Source organism: Gobius niger (assembly GCF_951799975.1).
Source record: "Gobius niger genome assembly, chromosome: 3".
NCBI lineage: Eukaryota > Metazoa > Chordata > Actinopteri > Gobiiformes > Gobiidae > Gobius > Gobius niger.
In genome coordinates, this window is record NC_136854.1 from 34996034 (window position 1) to 35017221 (window position 21188).

At 38.4% G+C, this 21188-nt stretch overlaps 1 protein-coding gene across 1 annotated transcript in view; it reads left to right on the plus strand.

Annotated features, from left to right (window-relative positions):
• The window catches only part of LOC306960863 (phosphatidylinositol 5-phosphate 4-kinase type-2 beta-like), a 33337-nt gene extending 14752 nt beyond the window's left edge, over positions 1-18585 (plus strand). The window contains exons 3-10 of the mRNA XM_079553452.1: positions 2189-2285; positions 2374-2526; positions 5122-5268; positions 7909-7947; positions 11140-11253; positions 13696-13957; positions 15905-16008; positions 17637-18585. Coding sequence (XP_079409578.1) covers positions 2189-2285; positions 2374-2526; positions 5122-5268; positions 7909-7947; positions 11140-11253; positions 13696-13957; positions 15905-16008; positions 17637-17717 — 997 coding nt within the window. The 3' untranslated portion in view covers positions 17718-18585. The remainder of the gene's footprint in view (positions 1-2188; positions 2286-2373; positions 2527-5121; positions 5269-7908; positions 7948-11139; positions 11254-13695; positions 13958-15904; positions 16009-17636) is intronic.
• The last annotated feature ends 2603 nt before the right edge of the window (positions 18586-21188 follow it).

The window sequence follows — 21188 nt, forward strand, 5'->3', positions numbered from 1 at the left end:
AAACCCATTTTCCGTTTAGAGCCTAAGCTTGTAATTAGAGTTATCTGATATCATGCTTCATTCTTCTTAAATCATGCAGAACTACTATCTCTTCGTGGTTCATGCTCCGTTGTGTTTCGTATTCTGTTATAATTGCCATGCCTGTTGTGTCTGCCTCTGTTGGTATAAGACAGACCACATAGAGACTTGGTAAACAATCATTCTCGATACTCGGCAACAAAGTGATCTGCATTCAAAACCACAGCGTCAGTATGACCGCTGTGAAGCTGTGGGCCTCGGATGCTAATGGATTCGTTTTTGCATTTTTAAGTCCCTGCTCTTCCTTAGTCATCATCAGAGATAAACAGTGCTCAAAGCCCCTGGAGTTAAATTTGAGATGGGCGAGTTGATATGTGGACGCTTTTATCGGGGAGCTGTCTTTTTGGATTTGTTTACACCAGACGACAGCGACCTCTTTAGTTTTCAGGGTTTTTCTAAGGCCTATATCGTGCTGTCTTCATCACAAACATACTTGGGAGTTGTGTTTTGCCTCATTTGCACATCACGCGCTTCAGTAATCGTGCATGTTTAGTCATAGTTGCGCAAAACGCCAGCCCACCCACACTCTGATTATGCGTCATACGGAGGAATCCATGAAGTTTCTTTTTAATGGCTATACACAACTTATATGTGAACTATTTAGGCAATTTCTATTGTTGATTTTACTTACAATTTGAAACACTTCACTGGTGCTGTAATAGTGAGTTCATATGGTGGAGCTTTGTATAGTTACATTTTCTGTAGTTATATGACAAAAATATCAAGGCTAAGGTGTCACAAAATAGCTTACAAAGTTTGAATAAAGTGTGATATAGGACCTTTAAGTGTGTTAGCTTCGCCTTTGAACAAACCCTATAGACTATCAATTTATAAAAGCAATATTGCACCTAAAGTTCGATTTATTCAGTAACTTACGATATGCAATACGGCTAGGGCTGTCATGATAATTACTATATCGACTTATCGTTCAATAAATAACAAATAAACGATATATTTTTGGGTTCGATATTTATTGTCTGTACATTTAGTAGCATTTCCCCCCTATTTTTTCTTTGTAAAACTTTGATTTCTAACAGAAATTGAATTACATTATATTTCATGTTTATTGCAGCTTGTGTGGTATTTTAGGATGATACACTTTTAGAACAAAGGTTTACTGAGAGTTGACAGTATCTAGTATCGTTAGAGTCAATAATATCGTTTATCGCGATACTTTTCTGCGTCAATATATCAAACTTTCAATTTGTTATCGTGACAGGCCTAGATACGGCTGTGCAATATCGCGACAACAATATTATTGCGATATTTCACTAAACCATTTCAACTCGATATGTTACATTCTAATTAAACACAAATTTCAAGTAACTACCGGTAGTTTTTCAGCAAATTTTGTCAAAACAAGACTTAAAAAACACTACATCAGAACCAAAACAAGACGTAAATTTAAAGCAGTACTAAGTAATAAATCCTTTCCGTAGTTCCTCTGTGGGTAATACAGGTGTTAATGGAATGATTGAGGTGGGTCTTTCATCTCCCCCTGGTGCCAGAAAACCACAATTGCAACTTCCCCAGCACCGGGTCGGAGGTACCAATACACACTAATGGAATCACAAAGAAGAAGCTAACAGGCAAAACAATTAATGAGTAAAAAACATGCTACGTCACCTGCAGTGGCGCTTATGGCCTCTAGGCATGAGTCACTTAGTACTGCTTTAACTAAATTAGGACATTAACTAACTGTGTTGTTTAACTAAAACTGAACTTCCACACAGTTATAAGTTCAATGTATTGTTCGTTTTTGGTTGAATCTCAGTCAGATGAAGGCTTTTGTGATGTTGCGATATATTGTGGCTTTTTGCGATACGGATATTGCATCACCTAATATACTTTTTATACAACATACTTAATAAATTCCTTTTTACATGAACAAAACTTATTGTTTTTTTTGGCAGTTTCATACTGGTTAAAAATAAAATTTAATTCATAACAAAGCATTTTTACTTTGAATTGTATTGAAATAGGCAGGCTCAGTCCGTTACAGTTTATTTCAAAACAGAAGCGAAAAGGAGAGCCAATCAATTGTTGTAGCTGCTTAGTATGCATCATTAGTCTTCACTAAGCCCTTGCTCCTGTGTCTGTCTCCACTCAGAGAAAATCTGCCTAGTCGCTTTAAGTTCAAAGAATACTGTCCCATGGTGTTCAGGAACCTTCGGGAAAGGTTTTGCATTGACGACCAGGACTACCAGGTCAGTACTGTAACATGACCAGCATATAAAAATCTTACATAAAATATGGTGTGACTGACTTATTGTCCTGGTTTTGTTTTTTTGGCAGAACTCATTAACAAGGAGTGCACCCCTCAACAGCGACTCTCAGGGTCGCTTTGGGAACCGTTTCCTGTCCAGCTATGACCATCGCTTTGTAATCAAAACCGTGTCCAGTGAAGACATCGCAGAGATGCACAACATCCTCAAAAAATACCACCAGGTAGAAACCGTAGTTGTAAGCAAAATGTATGGATTTAATGTACTTTGACTTGGCTGGAGCTTTCATAATCTATACTGCTTGACCAAAAACAATGTCGCCACACAAAAAAGGTTGGACCGCCTTTAGCTTTGATTACAGCATGTGCCAAGGGGGAGGAAAACCTCTCATGGGAATCTAAATTTTTCACTCTTTTTAGACATTTTCTGGCAGACAATAAACATATTTATCACACACCAATAAAGTCAAGCCAAAATCGAGTTCATATGGATCTCTTTTCACAGCAAATTGTTCAGTAGAAGCAGAAAAAAGTCACTCACAGCTTACATTAGCATATGAAGCTAACGTTAGCTTACTTGTTAGCATTGTCTGTTTTTAGCCTCTTACCCCCCGCCATTTTCTCCAGTTTGGCTTTACCTAAATCTAAAAGCTTCTTGCCTGGAGAGCAACAGTGTAACGCCTCATTTGAAAGCTGAAGCCTGCAAAACTGATTCTAACTTTTTTGTTGCGTTGTCGTCGGGTTTTTGTCACATATTTGAAGCGTTTTTGTCGTGTTTTCTGATTTTTTTTTTTACACGTTATTGTTGTTCTTGTCACTCTTTTCTGTCGCTTTTTTCTGTCGCTATTGTTGCTTTTCCGGCACGTTATTGTTGCTTTTATGTTGCTATTTCGTCACAGTTTTATTGCGTTTTAATCCTTGTTATTTTGATGCTTTTTCCCAGCACTTTTAGATTTGTGTAAAGCCAAACTGAAGAAAATGTCCTCGGCTCAGGTGGGGGTTAAGAGGTTAACTATGGGCTGTTTATGCACTTTGCTCCACTTCATGTCTCTGTATCTTTATTTAGTATAAAATATATTCATAATTCAGCATTTCTTAAAGTAAAGGTGGCGAGATAGGAGAAAGTTATTTTTCACCCCTTTGTTTTCCCCCATCGGCTGCTTTGAACATGATCATATGGGCAATTCCAAAGATGCCGTCTGTTTCAATAAGCTTCTGCAATGTTAAAAGATCCAGTGTTCTATTACGGTTTCACTGAGATCTTGTATTGTAACCTTGTATCCCAAAGGTTCTGTAGTGGCTATTTGTCCATAAACTTAAATCAAAAAACAAAAGGTCCATCTGGTAAAAAACCATATGCCCTCGCAGCCTGAGGTCCCTCCCACCTTGACCCACTTATGTAAATCAACGAAAGCAACAGTGACCAATAAACAACAACGTAAATAATTATCTAAATTAGCGGAAATAACAAGCAAGAAATAATATGCATAAATGCAAAATAAGCAAATTAACTTTAGCAAGAAAGAAAATAAATTAGGCTATAACTTAACTTAAGCCTAAAATAAACAAAAGTACCAAATAGCTCCAACAGGTTCAGATGAGTTAAGTTAAAATCTGGACTCTGTGGCAGCCAATGTGACCCTGTTGAATCCTGGCATTGTCATCTTGGAATATGCCCTTGCCATCAGGGAATAACCTGGTAATTTCAGATGTTCAGGTCGACTGCTGATCTTGTTCTTTGCTCATAACAGTCAGTTAAATCCAAGTAGCGACTTTTTCTTGGTCAGGCAGTGTACTTTTCTGATACATACTGATTTATGTTCTTACCTTAGCTTTGACGAGTTCTTTTGCACCTGTCTGGTCTTCACGTGTGCCCTCAGTCATGTAAACACAGCGTAGACGGTGTTAGCATTTAGCCTCTCCCCCTCTCCTCTATAGCTCCAAACGAAGTGAAGATAGAAGCTACCAAGCTCTTCCACGTTTTCCCTAATATGGTTACGTGAAGTGTTACATGATAAAGTATAGTTACACAAAATTACACAATGTGGATTTTCTAAGCAGATAAAAAGGGGAACTATGTTGTAAGGCGTAATAATACCAGGAGTAGTTCGACATCCGCGCAGTAATATCTTCACTTTACTGTGTGGACGCCGAAGTACTCCTAGTATTATTACGCCTTACAATATAGTTCCCCTTTTTATCCGCTTAGAAAATCCACAATGTTTAATTTTGTGTAATTATACTTTATGGTGTAACACTTCACGTAACCATATTTAAATAGAGAAAACGTGGAAGAGCTTGGTAGCTTCTATCTTGACCTCGTTTGGAGCTAAAGTGGAGAGAGGGAGAGGCTAAATGCTAACGCCGTCTGTGCTGTGTTTACGTGATTGAAGGCACGGGTGAAGACCAGACAGGTACAAAAGATCTTGTCAAAGCTAAGGTAAGAACATATATCAGTATGTAAAAACGGTGGCCTATTCCTTTAAAGCCGATAATCCATGAAGGGACTCAATGTGTGTTCATCACTGCGCTGTCAATCTGCTAGCGTCAAACAAAAGTAAAAGTTTTCACGGCGCTCCTGGTCATTCAAAATCCTGCCCAGACCAGGCTCACTCCTTGCTTTCTTTTCCTTAGACATGATTAAAAATGTAAAATATCGATGCTGAGGTACTCAAAATAATGTTTTTTAGCCTCAATTATGCATGACGTCCACTTTAAAGCTTAAAAGGGTGAATCACTGCAGTCGGCGTGATTCTGTTTTCTCCCGCTGTAGAGTTGACTCCACTCCCACTCCTCCCTCTCCTCTGCTCTTTGTCCAGTTCATTGTAGAGTGTCATGGCAACACGCTGCTCCCTCAGTTCCTGGGCATGTACCGGCTCACAGTGGACGGAGTGGAGACTTACATGGTGGTCACTAGGAATGTATTCAGCCATCGCCTCACCGTGCACCGCAAATACGACCTGAAGGTATCACACAAACTCAGAAAAACTATGCTCTTACGCAAACTTGATGCTCCGGGAAATGGTGTTGTCTCCGACACTCGACATTGTGTTGTCTCAGTCTTTCTAACCAAATTAACAGCAATAAATAAGAGTTAAATATTCTGTTGGAAATAAAACATGATGTGCACTATGGCTGGGACGATCCGACCAATCCGATATGTATCACGATACTAAGGGGCTGATCCAATATGTATTCCGATATAGTAACAAATTATGATGAGTTATATGTTTACCTTAAAGCAATACTAAGTAACTTGTTTACCTTAATAAATCCTTTTCGTAGTCCCTCTGGGGGTAATACAAGTGTTAATGGGATGATTGGAGGGTCTTTCATCTCCCCCTGGTGTCTCTGGCCAGAAAACCACAGTTGCAACTTGACTGCCACCAGACCGGAGTCACCAATACACACTAATGGAATCACGAAGAAGAAGCTAACGGGCAAAGCTAACTGTGGGCTAGCACCATTTAAACAGTATTTACAGCCAAGTTTGAGTGAAAAAAAAAAATCCATTGTGTAATTGGATGTAGAATGTCTCTCTCTCCCTTCGCCTTTTCTGTCAGTGTAGTATTTACTCTCACGGACAATTAATAAGTAAAAAAAATCGCAACTTGCTACGCCACCTGCAGTTGCGCTTATGGCCTCTAGGGGCAAGAGTTACTTAGTACTGCTTTAAAATGTGCAAAACGTCATTTGTCTAAAGTTGTAAACCAAATGCCATTTGACATTTACTGTGTTACGATTGAAAATTGCATTAACATAAAAAGTAAGTGCTGTCTGTGTAACTGTTACTGGAAAAAAAAAATTTGCAGCACAGAGTATTGCGATCCAAGTCCGACCCAATATTTTCTCCCAGTCCTAATGGGTACCGACATTCAGATGTTTGCATACTTTTACCAGACATTTTATTCAAAATGGTTATATAATTTATATAAGGTAAATGAAGTGTGGGCAGAAGTTAAGCCCACACTTAGCTTCTGTGGGCTTATAAGTGCATCATATATTGCACTTATAATGCAGTGCTATATAACAGTGAAGCATGAGTAGAGGTCGAAATGTCTTTACCTGGTCTGCTTATGTGCAAGTAAATAAATCTACGATGAGTCATGATGTTAAATTAAAATATTCAATATTCATTAGTGAAAAACTTGTTTATAGTAGTGTTTCTTTACTGGTGTAGTTTTCAACCTGAAGTCATGATAAAAACCTTTTCTAGATTTTTCCTCTCAGGGTTCTGTTGATTAAAGCAGTAGTTTCCAGCGTGGGGGTTGTGGGACACTGAGGTGGGGGTCACGAGACAGTATCTTTAATGACGTTTGAGCAACTTAATTAAGTGAAATGAAACCAATTATCAAAATGTACCAAAACATCTCAAAACCAGATTGTTCTGTACCTTTAAGTGATAGTCTGTATGTTTGCAAAGTGAGGAGTGATAGAATAAAATTTATAACAGTATAACAATCAAATTCCTCCCCTCTTTAACCAGAAAGCCCATCTTAGTTTGCAAAATGAGGAGAGCAGGAACAGAATTTTTAAAAGTAAACAATCAAGCTCCTCCCCTCCCTTCTGATTGGACCCGACAGGCTGGAAAAGCTCGTCTCATTGGTCAACGTGGGAGGATACTAAACTCTGATTAGTTGCTGAGATACAGGAAGGAGAGACTTTACAAAAAATAATAAATAAATATTATTATTACATCAAACTGCAAGACCAGGTGGTTGATTTTGCACATTTTATAACATTTGTAAAACATGTAGACTCACTTATATTAGATTCAATATATTACATATGTATGTAGCGTTATATTATAAATGCTAATTACATTTTAGAGTGGGGGTCCTGAGTTGTTGGTCTAGTGATTTTGGGGGGTCGTGCCCAGAAAAGTTTGAGAAACCCTGGATCAAAGCCTGTATTACCAACCTGTCAGCTCACTTCTAAAGGGTCAACTTAATGAGTTTAAAACATGTATTGTAATTTTGTAAGGCTGAGATTTTTCCTTTTTATTTCTCCCTCAACTGGAGCAAGATTCATCTACATGTTTTTAGGAATCAGAGTGAAAGAAATGATCAGACAAACTGCAGAAGTGAACTCTGAAAACTCTAACAAATCCATTTAAACTTATCTGAAGGTAGTTCTGTCAGAAGTATGCTGAAGCTAAAGCCAATGCCCTCTATTCTTTCTTTTTGCATATGTTTGCAGGTAAATATTTGTTTGACTTTAGGCCCGCTGCGAACAGGGGCCCAGACGGTGCACAAAGCGTTCTGCTCCAAATGACTGAGCAGCTGTTTATCGCGGTCCCTTGAGTTCGAGCCATTGTGGGATTTTCTAAAAGCTCAGTCCCCCGAATATGACACAAAACTGCATCTCTCTCACACGCACTCCTAGAGCTAAACGTAAAACTGCTACTCTTCACTATGTTTTTTTTTAATTCCCTGCCCCACGTGAACGCTTCATGCTCTGCCAACTAGAAACAAAACATCCAACATTTTTGCGAGACGCCGTCAAGGGAGACGTGTTTATAAAGCAGATATTTCAATTGTTGTATTTTTAAACCGGCTTTGATTCACGAGCTATTTTTGTGTCTTTGTCTTCTCGTTTTTTCTTAGGGATCTACGGTCTCAAGGGAAGCCAGCGACAAGGAGAAGGTGCGTTTCATTTTGCCGTGTTGACAGCTGGTGGCATGGGGTGGTAAAAATAAACGCCCCCAGCTCACCCTGAAACAAACTGTCAAATGACATCTAAATTGAGATGTACTCAACACTGGTTCTCAAGCTGAGGTTTAGGTACAAGGAATTCTACACTGCAAAAAGTGCCCTCCTAAAAACAAGGAAAAAAAATCTTGAAATAAGGCATTTTGTCTTGTTTTAAGGAAAAAAATTCTGCCAATGGGGTAAGCATTTTTTTCTTGCTAAGAATGCTAGAATATTTTTCTCATATTTTTCTCATCATAAAACAAGAAAGAAACACTAAATTTAAGCAAATAAATAACTAGAATTAAGCAAAATGTCCTCAGAAAATTGAATAATTTAAGGAAAACATTCTTATTTAGTGAGAAATTGTGGGATATTTTACTTAAATGTTGCTTGGTTTAAGTAAAATGTTCTAAATCACACACATTTTTGAGCAAAATGTTCTTAATAAATACTAATATTTAAGGAAAATATTGCCCACGCCCGGGGACCCGTCTCCATGATATGGAGCCAGGCTGATGGTCAGAATCACCTGCTGGAGGATTCACCTATTGTACATGTTTTTAGTGGTAGGGGACGCGTACGCAGACACGGGGAGAACATGCTCCACACAGAAAGACCCCGTCCTGGTGGGAATCGAACCCAGGACCTTCGAGCTGTGAAGCTGAGGCTCTAACCGCTGTGCCACCAAGCCGCCCACTTTGAAGAATGGAATGTATTATCTCTCTGTGAGAATCAGTTCTTACATTAAGAGTTGTTTTGATCTTATTTTTTCTTAAAATAAGAAAAAATATTCTTTGTCTAAAGCTGAAGAAGATTCAAAAAGTGTTTCTTTCTTGTTACAAGAAAAATTAGCATGTTTTTTAGCAAATATATCTGAACAAGAAATGGCTCGATTTTATTTCCTAAAATAAGATTTTTTTCTCAAGAAAACTTTGCTCGGCATGACATTATTACTTTTTAGGGAAAAAATAAGCACTTTTTTCTTAAAGTAAGACGTTTTTTACTTGCTTAGAATCCACTTTTTGCAGTGTACCTCTTAGTCCTGTATGTAGGGCTGTCACGATAATTACTATTATTATTGACTCAATTTATTGTTTCATTGTTTTTTTTTGTTTAAGAGAAAGTACTTTTCAAACAAAGCTTTTTCTGTCATATTTAAGCTTTAGAGTTAGTTTGTAAGGTCTTCAATAATGTCGTTTACAGCGATATTTTCCTGCCTTGATTAGGGGTGGGAACCTCTGGGGACCTCACGATACGATACGTGATACATGGCTCACGATACGTTATGATGTGCCGATGCTGCGATAATCGATGTATTGCACAAAAGTAACCTACGATACATCAAGATTTTTTCAGAAACATCACATTATTACAACATTACATTTGTTTTCATGTGCGTCGTATCCCTTTCTCTGAACCTCTTAACCCGCACCTTAACCAAGGCTCATAATGATAGTAATGCCTCATTTGAAAGCTAAGACCGCCAAAACGGATCTGAGATTTGTTCTCACGTTGTCTTAACTTTTTTGTTGTTTTTTCATAATTCTTTTGTGTTGTTTTTACTTTTTTGTTGTATTTTGTAACTTTTTTGTTTCCTGTTTTGTTGTTTTTTCATCAGGTTTTTGTTGCTTTTTTGTCACTATTTGTCGCTCTTTTGATGCTTTGTTCGGGTGCGATTTAATCCTCATTTACATCTCGTTTTTGTTGCAATTTTGACGCTTTTTTGAAGAAGCTTTTAGATTTTAGAACTGGAACTGAAAATGCAATCAGTTAAGGCGGGGGTTAAGAGGTTAACTAAATAAGTGAATAAATGATCCCTTTTATTTATAATTAAAAAAACATTCATTCGTCATTAAAAGTAATATATTTGTGAGACAGTGTTTTGTCCAAGTGCTGCCCTCTGCTGTTTTGACTGAATTCTTTATCATTAGTGGCCGAAATTAAAACTGTGGAGCACTGCGACCTCATTAATATGCACGACATCATCAAAAGTATCAATATCGGAATGAAAAGCATCGTATCGTACTGCAAAATATCGCGATATATTGCGAAATCGATATATTGTCACACCCCTAGCCTTATGGAGATATGGAAAGTCAGGTCTCGTTATCGTGACAGGCCTGTTTAATATTTGGAGTATAAGATATAAGAGCAGCTCAAAATGGGAAGCGATTGGATAGAGATACTCAGATTGATTGATTATAGATAATAGGGCAACTGCGGTTCAGGTGATGGTGTCGTCTCTTAGCTGTTCGTTTTTTTGTCTGTCATTCACCCTGCCTGTGCTTGAGTGTGGTGTGTGAGTGAAATGAATGGTAGTCTCAGGGGCAGATGGCGCAGATTGGCAGGCTTTTTTTCTGTTTGTCTACTTCAGGGCAGCTGTTGCTACATTAAGAGCTTGCCACCAGTGAGTATGCAGAGTGAATAGTCAATAAACCCCAGTAGCCCAGATTTAAAGATGGTTTTGTCTTAGTTACAGCCACAATAGTCCATTTCAAATCCAGGTGACGTTCTGAACTCCTGACTTAGTCTTGTTCAGTCCCAGTTTTGTCCTCATGTAGTCTTGTTTACTTCATCTCCCATTTGGTTTTCTGAAACCCAAATACTGGATGTCACTGTTCAAGGCTCAGTTACAAATGGTTTACTGGTTTAGACCTGCTTTATTTCTAGGTTAATCCCAGCTCACCTCTGATTTACTCCTGTTTATTGATGTTCAGGCTTAGTTTAGTCTGGTTTAATCCCGGTATTAGTCCTAAATAGTCAGTGCAGCCTTAGTTTAACCTTAGCCTTAGTTTAGTTCTGAGTTAGTACTGACTGGTAAGGGAATTTTCACTTTAAGATGGTATTTTGAAAGGGGCCATATGCTACTGTTAGATAGTTTCCCAGTGCAAAGCTTTAAAGTCCTCTCTGTCTGTTTCAAGCCATTATCATGTGTGTGCTTTAGGGCCTACCAATGCAAACGCTCTTAGTAGTCGGACGGTGATAAGATAGCAAAGAACCGACTGAGCGACGATAAGGATATTATGTAAACTGAAGTCAAACAACGCTTATTTCTAAATGGTTATGTTTGATTTACCAAAGTCATAAATGTTTGCATATTTGTGCTCAGAGCGGACCGTAAAAAATCTCTTTCTCTTTGTTTAGGCTAAAGAACTCCCCACTTTCAAAGACAACGACTTCCTGAATGAAGGCCATAAGCTGATGATAGGGGACGACAATAAGAAGCTATTTTTGGACAAGCTAAAACACGATGTCGAGGTGAGAGGCAAAGCAAATATTTGGGATAGTTTCGCATATTGTTTTAGTCCTTGATCTCAGCTACCGGACTTTTGCACTGTTACTGTGAAGCAGAGGCAGAAGTTGCATCACTGACAATATCTAAGACTAATGTGTTGTTATCATCATGAGAAACTAGAGGATTTGTTTTATGTTGCAATAGATACAGGCGGCATCTCTGGAATCACCCATATATGGTCATGCTTTAAAACAGTTAAGGGGGAAAACAATTTGGAGAAAAATCTAAACTTTCTCTAGTTATTCAAAAACGAATTTAACAAATGCTGAATTATGAATATAGTTTTCTACTAAATAAAGATACAATAAGATGGGGTGGAGAAAAGTGGTTCAACAGCCCATGAATACATAAATAACGGAGATGCTACATGCTAGCATCGAGCTAATGCTAACGGCTAGCTACGACTGCCGTTTTTTTCACTTCTACTGAATAATCTGTGGTGACAAAATATCCATATGGGCCCGATTTACATTTGACTTTATTTGTATGTGATAAATAAGTTTATATTCCACCAGAAAAGGGCTAAAAAGAGTGAAAAATTGTGTTTCCCAAACGCAAAGCCACGCCCCCTTCTATGACGCGATGCCGTCTGTATTTTTCAGTTTTTGTAAGAAATCTCCAAAACGAAAATTAACAAATGTTTTTTCCTCATGAGTGTTCGATAGTGATCTGATTTACAAACCTGACATACTATATTTATGTCTCAAAGTTCTTCTTCTCATGTTTCCGAGTTTGTCACCACTTTCGGACGCCTTTCAGAGAAAATAATGAGAAGACAATGAACTTTGAAACAGTTTTTTTTGTTTTACGTGGATTCTCCCAATAATGACTGAGATATTAACCAAAGACAAAAACAAAATCTGCCAGTTACCATAGTTACCATAGTTACCAGTTAATTTAAGTTAATTTTCAGTTTCTCTCCACCTCAATTTTAAATTATAGGCTTTTTACAATGTTGTGACGTCATGTGAACGCAACCTATTGGACAAATCACAAAGTAGTGAGCAACTCAAATGCAACACACTGACCAGACTTGTGCTGCATTTTGCCAAGTTCCCACAGATCTCCATGAACAGCAGTAACTACGGTCTTATGTTATTGTTTTGAAGTCGGCAGGATTTTCCCCTAAAGGCACAGCCAAGCAGCGTTTGATTAGGCAGTGAAGGATTCCCTTTAAACAACATACACCACAGCGCCCCCAAGTGTCAGAAAATGGCTTTACTAGACCAAGGCTGCAGTTTAGGGAACACAAAGCAATGCAACAAACATATTGATAAACTATTGGTTATTTAAAGCCATGCAAAGCAGCCAGAAAATAGCAACATCTGCGCTTTTTTTTAGGTTACATCATCATATCTCCATGGGCTCCTTTTGTGCATAAAACCTGCTAAACCTGTTGTTTAGACTTCTACAAACAAGTTCTTTAATGCATGCAATTCATGTATCAGTTCAGCAGTTCATATTTCAGTCTTTTCTCTGTTGGGTTTGTTAACTGTGACATCACACATGATATAAAAGCTATTTCCGGGTCCAAACCCTACAAAGTTCCACAGACAAACTCAGGGAAAAAACAACTTGATGTCAATATCCTGGTGAAACAACAACAAATAAAACGCCCCAATCTAGTATATGTAAAATAAGTGTAAGTTTGTAAAATAATTTGATGTTTTTTGTCAGAGAATCCAGAGTAAATGTAATAAATCTGTGCAGTCAGATGTTTAGAAAGAGTATTGTACAAAGCTCTGAGGCAGGTTAAAATCATCAAAATCCCATGAAGCCCTATGCGCCTTATGTGATTTTGCTGATTTTAAGCTGTTCCACTGGACATCGTCACTTAACAAGAGGAAAGTCAATGCTTCAGGGGTTTGTTTATAACATGCAAACCCTGAACTTGCTTTAAAAACCTAAACTACAAAGTCAAAATGCAATCATATTTTTTCAAAATCGTGCAGCACTTGTGGTGAATATGTCAACCATTGCCTTTTAGCGCTTTCTTTAAGGCCGTATATACCTGATATATTTCTTGTTTTATTCATATATTAAAAAAAAGGGATCGCACAGGATTTTAAATTGTAAATCCTGTCGCATTTCTAATAAACCAAATCTTCACAGGACTGATTTTATAAGCACGTTTCCCAACTTTAATGGAACAATACTGTAATGTGAACATCAATTAGCATGCTGTAAGTTTATGATCATTAAAAAGGCCTTAGAATTGAATGTACTGCACACTTTTTTCCTCAAATATGTTTCCGGTACACTGAAGGACAAAACATTTTTATTCCACTTCTAAATCAGGTGTAGGACCTTTATTATCCATATAAATTAGAGGTTTCATTTCAGTCTGTCCCATAGAACGTTATAAGATTGCGTGTTGTATTGAGCCTGATACATTTACTCTGCAGTTCTTGGCCACTCTAAAGATCATGGACTACAGTCTGCTGGTGGGGATTCACGACGTGGACCGGGCGGAGCAGGAGGAGATGGACGTGGAGGCCACAGGGGAAGAAGACGAGTATGAAAACGACGGGATGGGGGGCGGAGCGCTGACCGGCTCCTTCGGGACGCCTCCCGACAGCCCGGGGAACCCTCTGAACTGCGGGGGATTCTTCGGCCCCGGGGACTTCGACCCCTCTGTGGACGTTTACGCAATCAAGAGCCAAGACGGTAAGCGCTTGAAGACATCCGAATAAGCATATGACTTTGAATATATTTCTGTGAAGTGAAGTGGCAATTTATGGAGGAAAAGGTTATTTTATCAACAAAACAAAAAAAACATTGAAAGAGGAATAGTTTTGTGAAATTCTGACTCACTAATTTCTCATAGATGTAAATGCAGACGGCATAGGGGCAAAACAAAGGAGGAAAAGAACTACTTTTTCACCTTTTACTACACAACTAATTTAAGAAATGCTGCATTAATGATGAAGTTTCTACCAAAAAAAGACACAGAGATAAGGAGAGGTGCAAAGTGGCTCAAGAGCCCATAGCTACATAAATAAATAAATAAATAAATACAGTTTTTCACTTCTACTGGAAAATCTGCTTCATTTTCTAATGTAAGAATATCAAACTTCCTTCTGTTTCTAACAACATGGTTGGCACGGCAACAGTTGAAAATGTTGCCGCCCGTGTCCAATAAGGAAGTGAAATATTAAACATCACAAAAAAAATGTCATATCAGGGAAAACTAGGTTGAAACTTGAGCAATATCTTAAATAGAATTGACTTTAGAACTTTGTCTCATATATGTTTAAGATCAAGATTAGGTTTAGTTCTATGAAGGGGTTCACAAGGATGTAACAATTGTGTCTTATATTGCAATAGCCATATATCAGGGCCGTTTTACTATTTAAAAATGGTTGTCTTCCGGTTAAAAATTGCAGCCAAAGTAGGGACCGACATACAGCATGAGAAGAGGCAAAACGTCCTAAACTCAAACAACCCAGTCCAGTTGAAACAGTGATTTTCAAACTTAAGAAAATATTTAGTTTTGAGTGTCTGAGAACTACCAATTCTGAACCTGGTGGTCGGTAACAACATGTCAAAACCTGAGCCGAACCAGGGCTAAGCTATGGGCCTAAAATAACTCCCAACTCAGAAAACAGGGTCTATACAGGGAGAAGCAAGTAAGGTTTTATGCTTTTTAATGCCATTTTAATGCCCAAATAATATATTTCAATGCGACAACACAGAAAAAATCCCCACATATTTCATTTCCTAACGTGGTCGTTTTCAACCAATACTGAAACTGAAACTATTTCAGATTGGGTGGAAAAAAGGGGACATTATTTTGATAGGATAAGCTATATTTTGCAGTAAAAGTGTGTAGTCTCTGGAGAATTTTAACGCAATGTTGTCTTTTTACTTACAAATAATGCTTTTTAAGTCATTGCTTTCTAAATTAACTGCAACACCTTTGAGGAAGGAGGCACACGGACAACCTCTGATTGGTCCAAAGGGGGGGGAAGGTTGGGATCCACTGTTTTAGATCATTGTGTTGATATTTTTATGAACTTATTCAGTAAAAATCCAAGAAATGTATGTAATTCAAGGCCTTGATTTTGGCACAACTAATTTTATTACTATTAATGCCCTGTGTAAACCCAAGGAGAAGACAAAGCTTAAATGATATTGCTATATAATGGAAGAGAACTGCGGAGAGAAGCACCTGAAGTTTAAGAACCACTGCTCTGCTATGGACGACTGAGAGCTTACACAAACATAGGCTCACATAGAGTTCCATTCAAATGTGATTTTAGTGCATTTCATCTTTTGAAATATGACAATACGGATGGCAAATGTAAATAGCATTTCTACAAAACTGGAAGGCAACAAAAACCCTGCCGTCAATGCCACACAGTGAGTGAGTTTAAGCCTGATTGTTTTAGAACCTCGTCCTGGTCATAGTTGAGTTGTTTGGTTCTGTTCCAACTTAAAACCAAGCCAAATTTTCCCTGTTTTAATCCTTTTGGTTTTCTGACTCACTCGACTAAAACTCTATTGAAATGCGAGGAGCATCTGTTGTGGACCAAACAGATTGTTGTTTAACGCTTGGCTGACTGCTTTTTAGTTAAGCGTCAAAATGAAGAATGTTCTGCTTATATGTTTTAGGAGCTGTGAAAAAGGAGGTTTACTTCATGGCGATAATAGACATCCTCACGCACTATGACGCAAAGAAAAAAGCTGCACATGCTGCCAAAACTGTGAAACATGGGGTAAGTCTGCTTCCATATTGCCACCCATTTACTTTATTATAATTAACTTCAACAGCCCTTTGAGTGTGTGGACTTGATCGATATGTGTGTTCAAAGTAAAACAACAAGTCTGCTCAGTTTATAAAGGGTAAGTCAGGCTGTGCTAGATTATGAGCATAATTTGTAGTACTTTCGCAATACTTTTAATACTTGTGTTCAGAGGCATTTTTATCATGCACTCCTTTGTTTTCCAGTAACAGTTACACAGCACTTGGTTACATTTTGTGTTAATGCACTTGCGCAGAAGGCAACTTTTTATGCGTGGGGGAAAAACTTGATATGTGTGTGTAAATTACCTTTAAGTGACCCATCATGGCGCCTTCACTTTCCATCACAGTGGCGTCTATGATGCTCCAGGATCAATTGTTTTGTGAGGTTTTCTGAATGCTTAAAACCGTTGATCCTGGAGCAACATAGAGGCCACTATGATGGAGAATACAGGAGAAATAAAGGCCACTGGGTCATTGGAGGGCCAAATATGCACAAATAAACCTTTTTTTTCCCACATAAAAAGTACCCATGCTGCTGTGTGAGCTCGAATCATTTCGAACTTCACAGCAGTCTGGGGACCGAAATCTTCGCATGGGTTTGGGGACCAATCACAGAACGAGGAGGGACGGCAAGACGATGACGAGCTATTCGATATATAGAAGCTTGTAGTTTGTTTACAGATTTTTTTTAAAGTTATTTTATTTATTTACAGATCCAACATAACAGTAGCAGACGCAACGTTCTTAATAGTTTAGCTTTAGATACGATTGGCTATGGCTACGTGCAGACGAATGATAGACATTCCTAGCGCCCAATAAACGACTATGGATGATCATAAACCACACCTCTCCTACGAGAAAATGAATTGGTGGTCGCCAGACTAAATATCACTTGTGATACTTCATAATGCACCTTTAACACTTCAATAAATGTCAAAAGGCATTTGGTTTATAAACGTTGGACACATGACTGTTTTCTTTTTACACATTTTAAGGTAAACATATTACATCGTGATACGTATTGGATCGTGATATCGTCCCGGCCTTAATAATTTGTTACTAAGTTCCCTAAATGAACCTGCCTTCTGTTATTTCATTTACAAAGCTCTTATCAGTGATTAGTGTAAAGTGCATCGGACTTGTCATTCATGTCCTGTATAATAGCTCATAGTAAGAAGAGGTTCTCTCTGCTTGTGATTTGTCTTTCATATTAAATAATAACAGTGTCCTCAAAGAAAAGGGCAAATCTGGGATGTTTGGTAACCTGCTAAACGTAAATATTAGCACTATAATATCAATCTGGAATGGTTCTCGATTAAATTGTTGAAATGGGGACGGATTTTTAGCATAGAAGTTGTTGCTTTGGCTAAAACGTAATAGCTTGATCCATTATCAGCAGCAATAACCTAAAACCTGGATAAAAAACACCAGCTACAATCTTAATCTATAGTTAAAACAGTCATTTGTGTCGCAGCAGATGATTTTTGTTGTCAGTGTGTTGAAGTAGTGTCAATAAAAATGCTTGTTTTGTGAGTTTGGACCGAAGACCGAACTCTATCTTTAATCTTTAACGTGATGGCCCTTGTTTTGCGTCCTCAGGCGGGGGCAGAAATCTCGACGGTGAATCCGGAGCAGTACTCCAAACGATTCTACGAATTCATGTCCAACATCCTGTCATAGACTCTCATCAGTCCCGGTCCGGCTCCTGTCCTCTTACCACGCACTTATTTCTCCTCTTCTTCAGTAATTTGTCTTATGTCCCTAACTCTGTTCCCCTCCCCTTTTAAACAAACAAACAAAAGAACTCCCATCCTGCCGCGGGAAGGATGTACAAAGGCTGTTACAAGTCTCATTTACAAAAAAACAATGACTGTCGACGTCTCCACTGCTCCAAAAACTCAAGGTCCTTTTTTTTTTTTTCTTTTTTTTTTTTTGGTGAATTTGGTCGTCTCCTCTTCCTCCTCCTCACTCCAGCACAGGATCCTGGTCACGAATGCCTTGAATGAGTGTGTCAAGCTTTAGCAGTTCAGTTTGTCAGTACAAGTCTCCTCGGTTTCTGTTCATGTTGTTGTCGTAACCTCATCATTTCTCTATTAGACACGAACACAGTGTAAACTACCACCGAATAGTCCGATTGCATGACACTTTTGCCAGTCGAAACACCAGTCACGTCTCTCTCACTCAGACAAAGCAGCAAATTGGAAAAAACAGGGAATAAACACATTAATATATGTATAAGTAACTGAATGCAATATCAAAAATGCATGGCAAAGACGTGTACATGGCTCTCCACCACTCGTACAACATTAAAAACCACTGAAGATTGTGTTATGACTTAAACGGACAAAAAGAAAAAAAAAAAAAAAAAAAAGATCTTGGTGTTTTGAATGTTTCGTTGCCATATTGTTTTTGATTTTTTTTTTTTTTTTTACTTTTAACAGTGAGCTTGGTGGAGGTCGATGTAACGTGAGAGGTTCACACAAAAAGGGGAAAATCTGCAACAAATACTTGTTTTAATACCATAAGGATCATTTTTATATCTTGTTTACATTAATGTAGCAATTTTGTGTTTGTATACAGTATTGTTTTGTTACCAACAGACATTAGAAAAAAAGGTTACTTGAAAATGGTTCATTGCATATTAAAGGGAGTTTTATCTTGTTTTGGTTGTTGGCCTGCACTTTTTTATGAGATTGGGGATCTGAAGTTACAATAATTGTCTTTATTAATTGTCCTTATGGTATTGTGCTAAACAAATATTCTCATTTATGCTAGTTTCTCAGTCAAGCGTCCTGTTAACACATTTGTGAAACAAGTGGGTTTTGAACAAATAGAACCATTTTTATGACTAAATAAAAAATTTTGGGACAATAAATACTTGCAATCATCCTTTCGTCATTTTCAAATATGGAGAGGAATATATTAAGGTGTCATTGAGTTTACATTAAAGTGATTGATCACCTGGCCTTGCTTTTTGATATTAAGTAAGTAATAGTATATATATGTTATTTTTTGCAAAGTCCCTCCTTCCCGGATCTCAGCAACTAATCAGAGTCTAGTATCCTCCCGTGTTGACCAATGAGCTTTTCCTGTGAACCAGCCATTCCGGTCCAATCAGGAGAAGTGAAAATTCTGTTACTGCTCTCCTCATTTTACAAACAAAGACGGGCTTTCTAGTTAAAGAGGGGAGGAATTTCATTGTTTACTTTCATCACTTTGCAAACTCATAGACTATCACTTTAAAGCGATAGTCTGTAAGTTTGCGAAGTGAGGAGAGATAAAGTGATATTTGGAAGTAAACAATCAAATTCCTCCCCCTTGGACCAGAAAGCCCATCTTTGGTTGTAAAATGAGGAGAGCAGGAACAGAATTACACAGAAGTAAAAAAAAAAGACGAAAAAAGTTAACGATCAAGCTCCCTCCCCCTTCCTCCTGATTGGACCTGACAGGCTGGTACACAGGAAAAGCTAAAAATCTAAATTTTCTCTAATTATTCAAAAACTACTTTAACAAATTCTGAATTATGAAAGTAGTTTTCTACTAAATAAAGATACAAAGACATGGGGAGCCACAAAGTGGTTCAACTGCTCATAAATAGGCTACATAAATAACGGAGAATGCTAACATACTTCATGTTAGCTTCGTGCTAATGCTAATGGATAGCTAGGGCTCGCTACGATCACTTCTACTGATTAATCTGCAGTGAGAAAATATCCATATGGGCCCGATTTACACTTGACTTTCTTTGTATGTGATAAATAAGTTTATGCTCCACCAGAAAATGGCTAAAAAGAGTGAAAAATTATGTTTCCCAAAATATTCTATTTTCCCCTTCGGCGACGCCACGCCCCCTTCAATGACGCAATGCCGTCTGTATCTATTGGTCAAAGTGGTATCCCGGGGATTCGGATTAGTCGTTGAAATCAGCAAAGGAAGGGACTTTATTATTTAATATTACTTGTTCCTCCCTCGGATTTTAGACCCAGGTGGTCCATTATACAGTACATATCTATTAAATGTGTAAAACATGTAAACTTACAGACTATCACTTTAACCGTGCACTTTTGCAAACTAGATTTTTTTCCAGTGAAGTCTCGCCTCGATGTTTGAAATGCTTTGAAGAAGAGCGTATTGTGGCTCAGAACTATTAATTACTTAGTCGCTTAATCTCTTAACTCCCAGCTGAACCGGGCACATTTTCTCCAGTTATTATCCTGGTATACAGGCTTTACCCAAATCTAAAAGCTTTTAGGGGAAAAAAGCCAAAAAATAGCAACAAAAACAAGTAGAAAACAACTATGAAAATGCAGCAAAAAGGCATCAAAATAAACCGATGAAAAAGCAAGAAAAATGAACAGAAAGTGGCTAAAATGAGGGGGGAAAAAATGTGGAAAAAGGGACAACACGGCAACAACACAAGGAAAAAAATCTGTCAAGATCAGTTTTGTAGGTCTTAGCTTTCAAATAAGGCGCTACACTGGCCTATAGGTTGTAAGCTCCAATAAGTGTTTAGATTTGAGTAAAGCCAAAGTGGAGAAAATGCACTCTATTAAAGCGGGAGGTAAGAGGTCAATAATAATGGGGCAACAGGTTTTCATTAAAGGAACTATGCCAAAATGAAGGCCTTGAAACTCATCAAAAAGCATAAAATCTGATTCAAATTGGCATTAAATATAATTTTTTCTTTAAAAAGATATCATTTTTCCTTTGAGACAGGACAGGACAGGAGTTTCCTTCGCAGGGTGGCTGGGCGCACCCTTCGAGATCGGGTGAGGAGCTCAGTTACCCGGGAGGAGCTCGGAGTAGAGTCGCTGCTCCTTCACGTCGAAAGGAGCCAGCTGAGGTGGCTCGGGCATCTGTTCCGGATGCCTCCTGGTCGCCTCCCGCGGGAGGTGTTCCAGGCATGTCCTAGTGGGACAAGGCCTCGTGGAAGACCCAGGACACGGTGGTGGGACTATGTCTCCGAGCTGGCCTGGTGTCGCCTCGGGGTCCCCCCAGAACAGCTGGAGGAGGTGTGTGTGGACCGGGAAGTTTGGGCATCTCTGCTGAGACTGCTGCCCCCGCGACCCGGCCCCGGATAAAGCGGAAGAAAATGGATGGATGGATGGACATTCGTCAAAAACACAAACACTGTGGTTTAAAACAAACCCT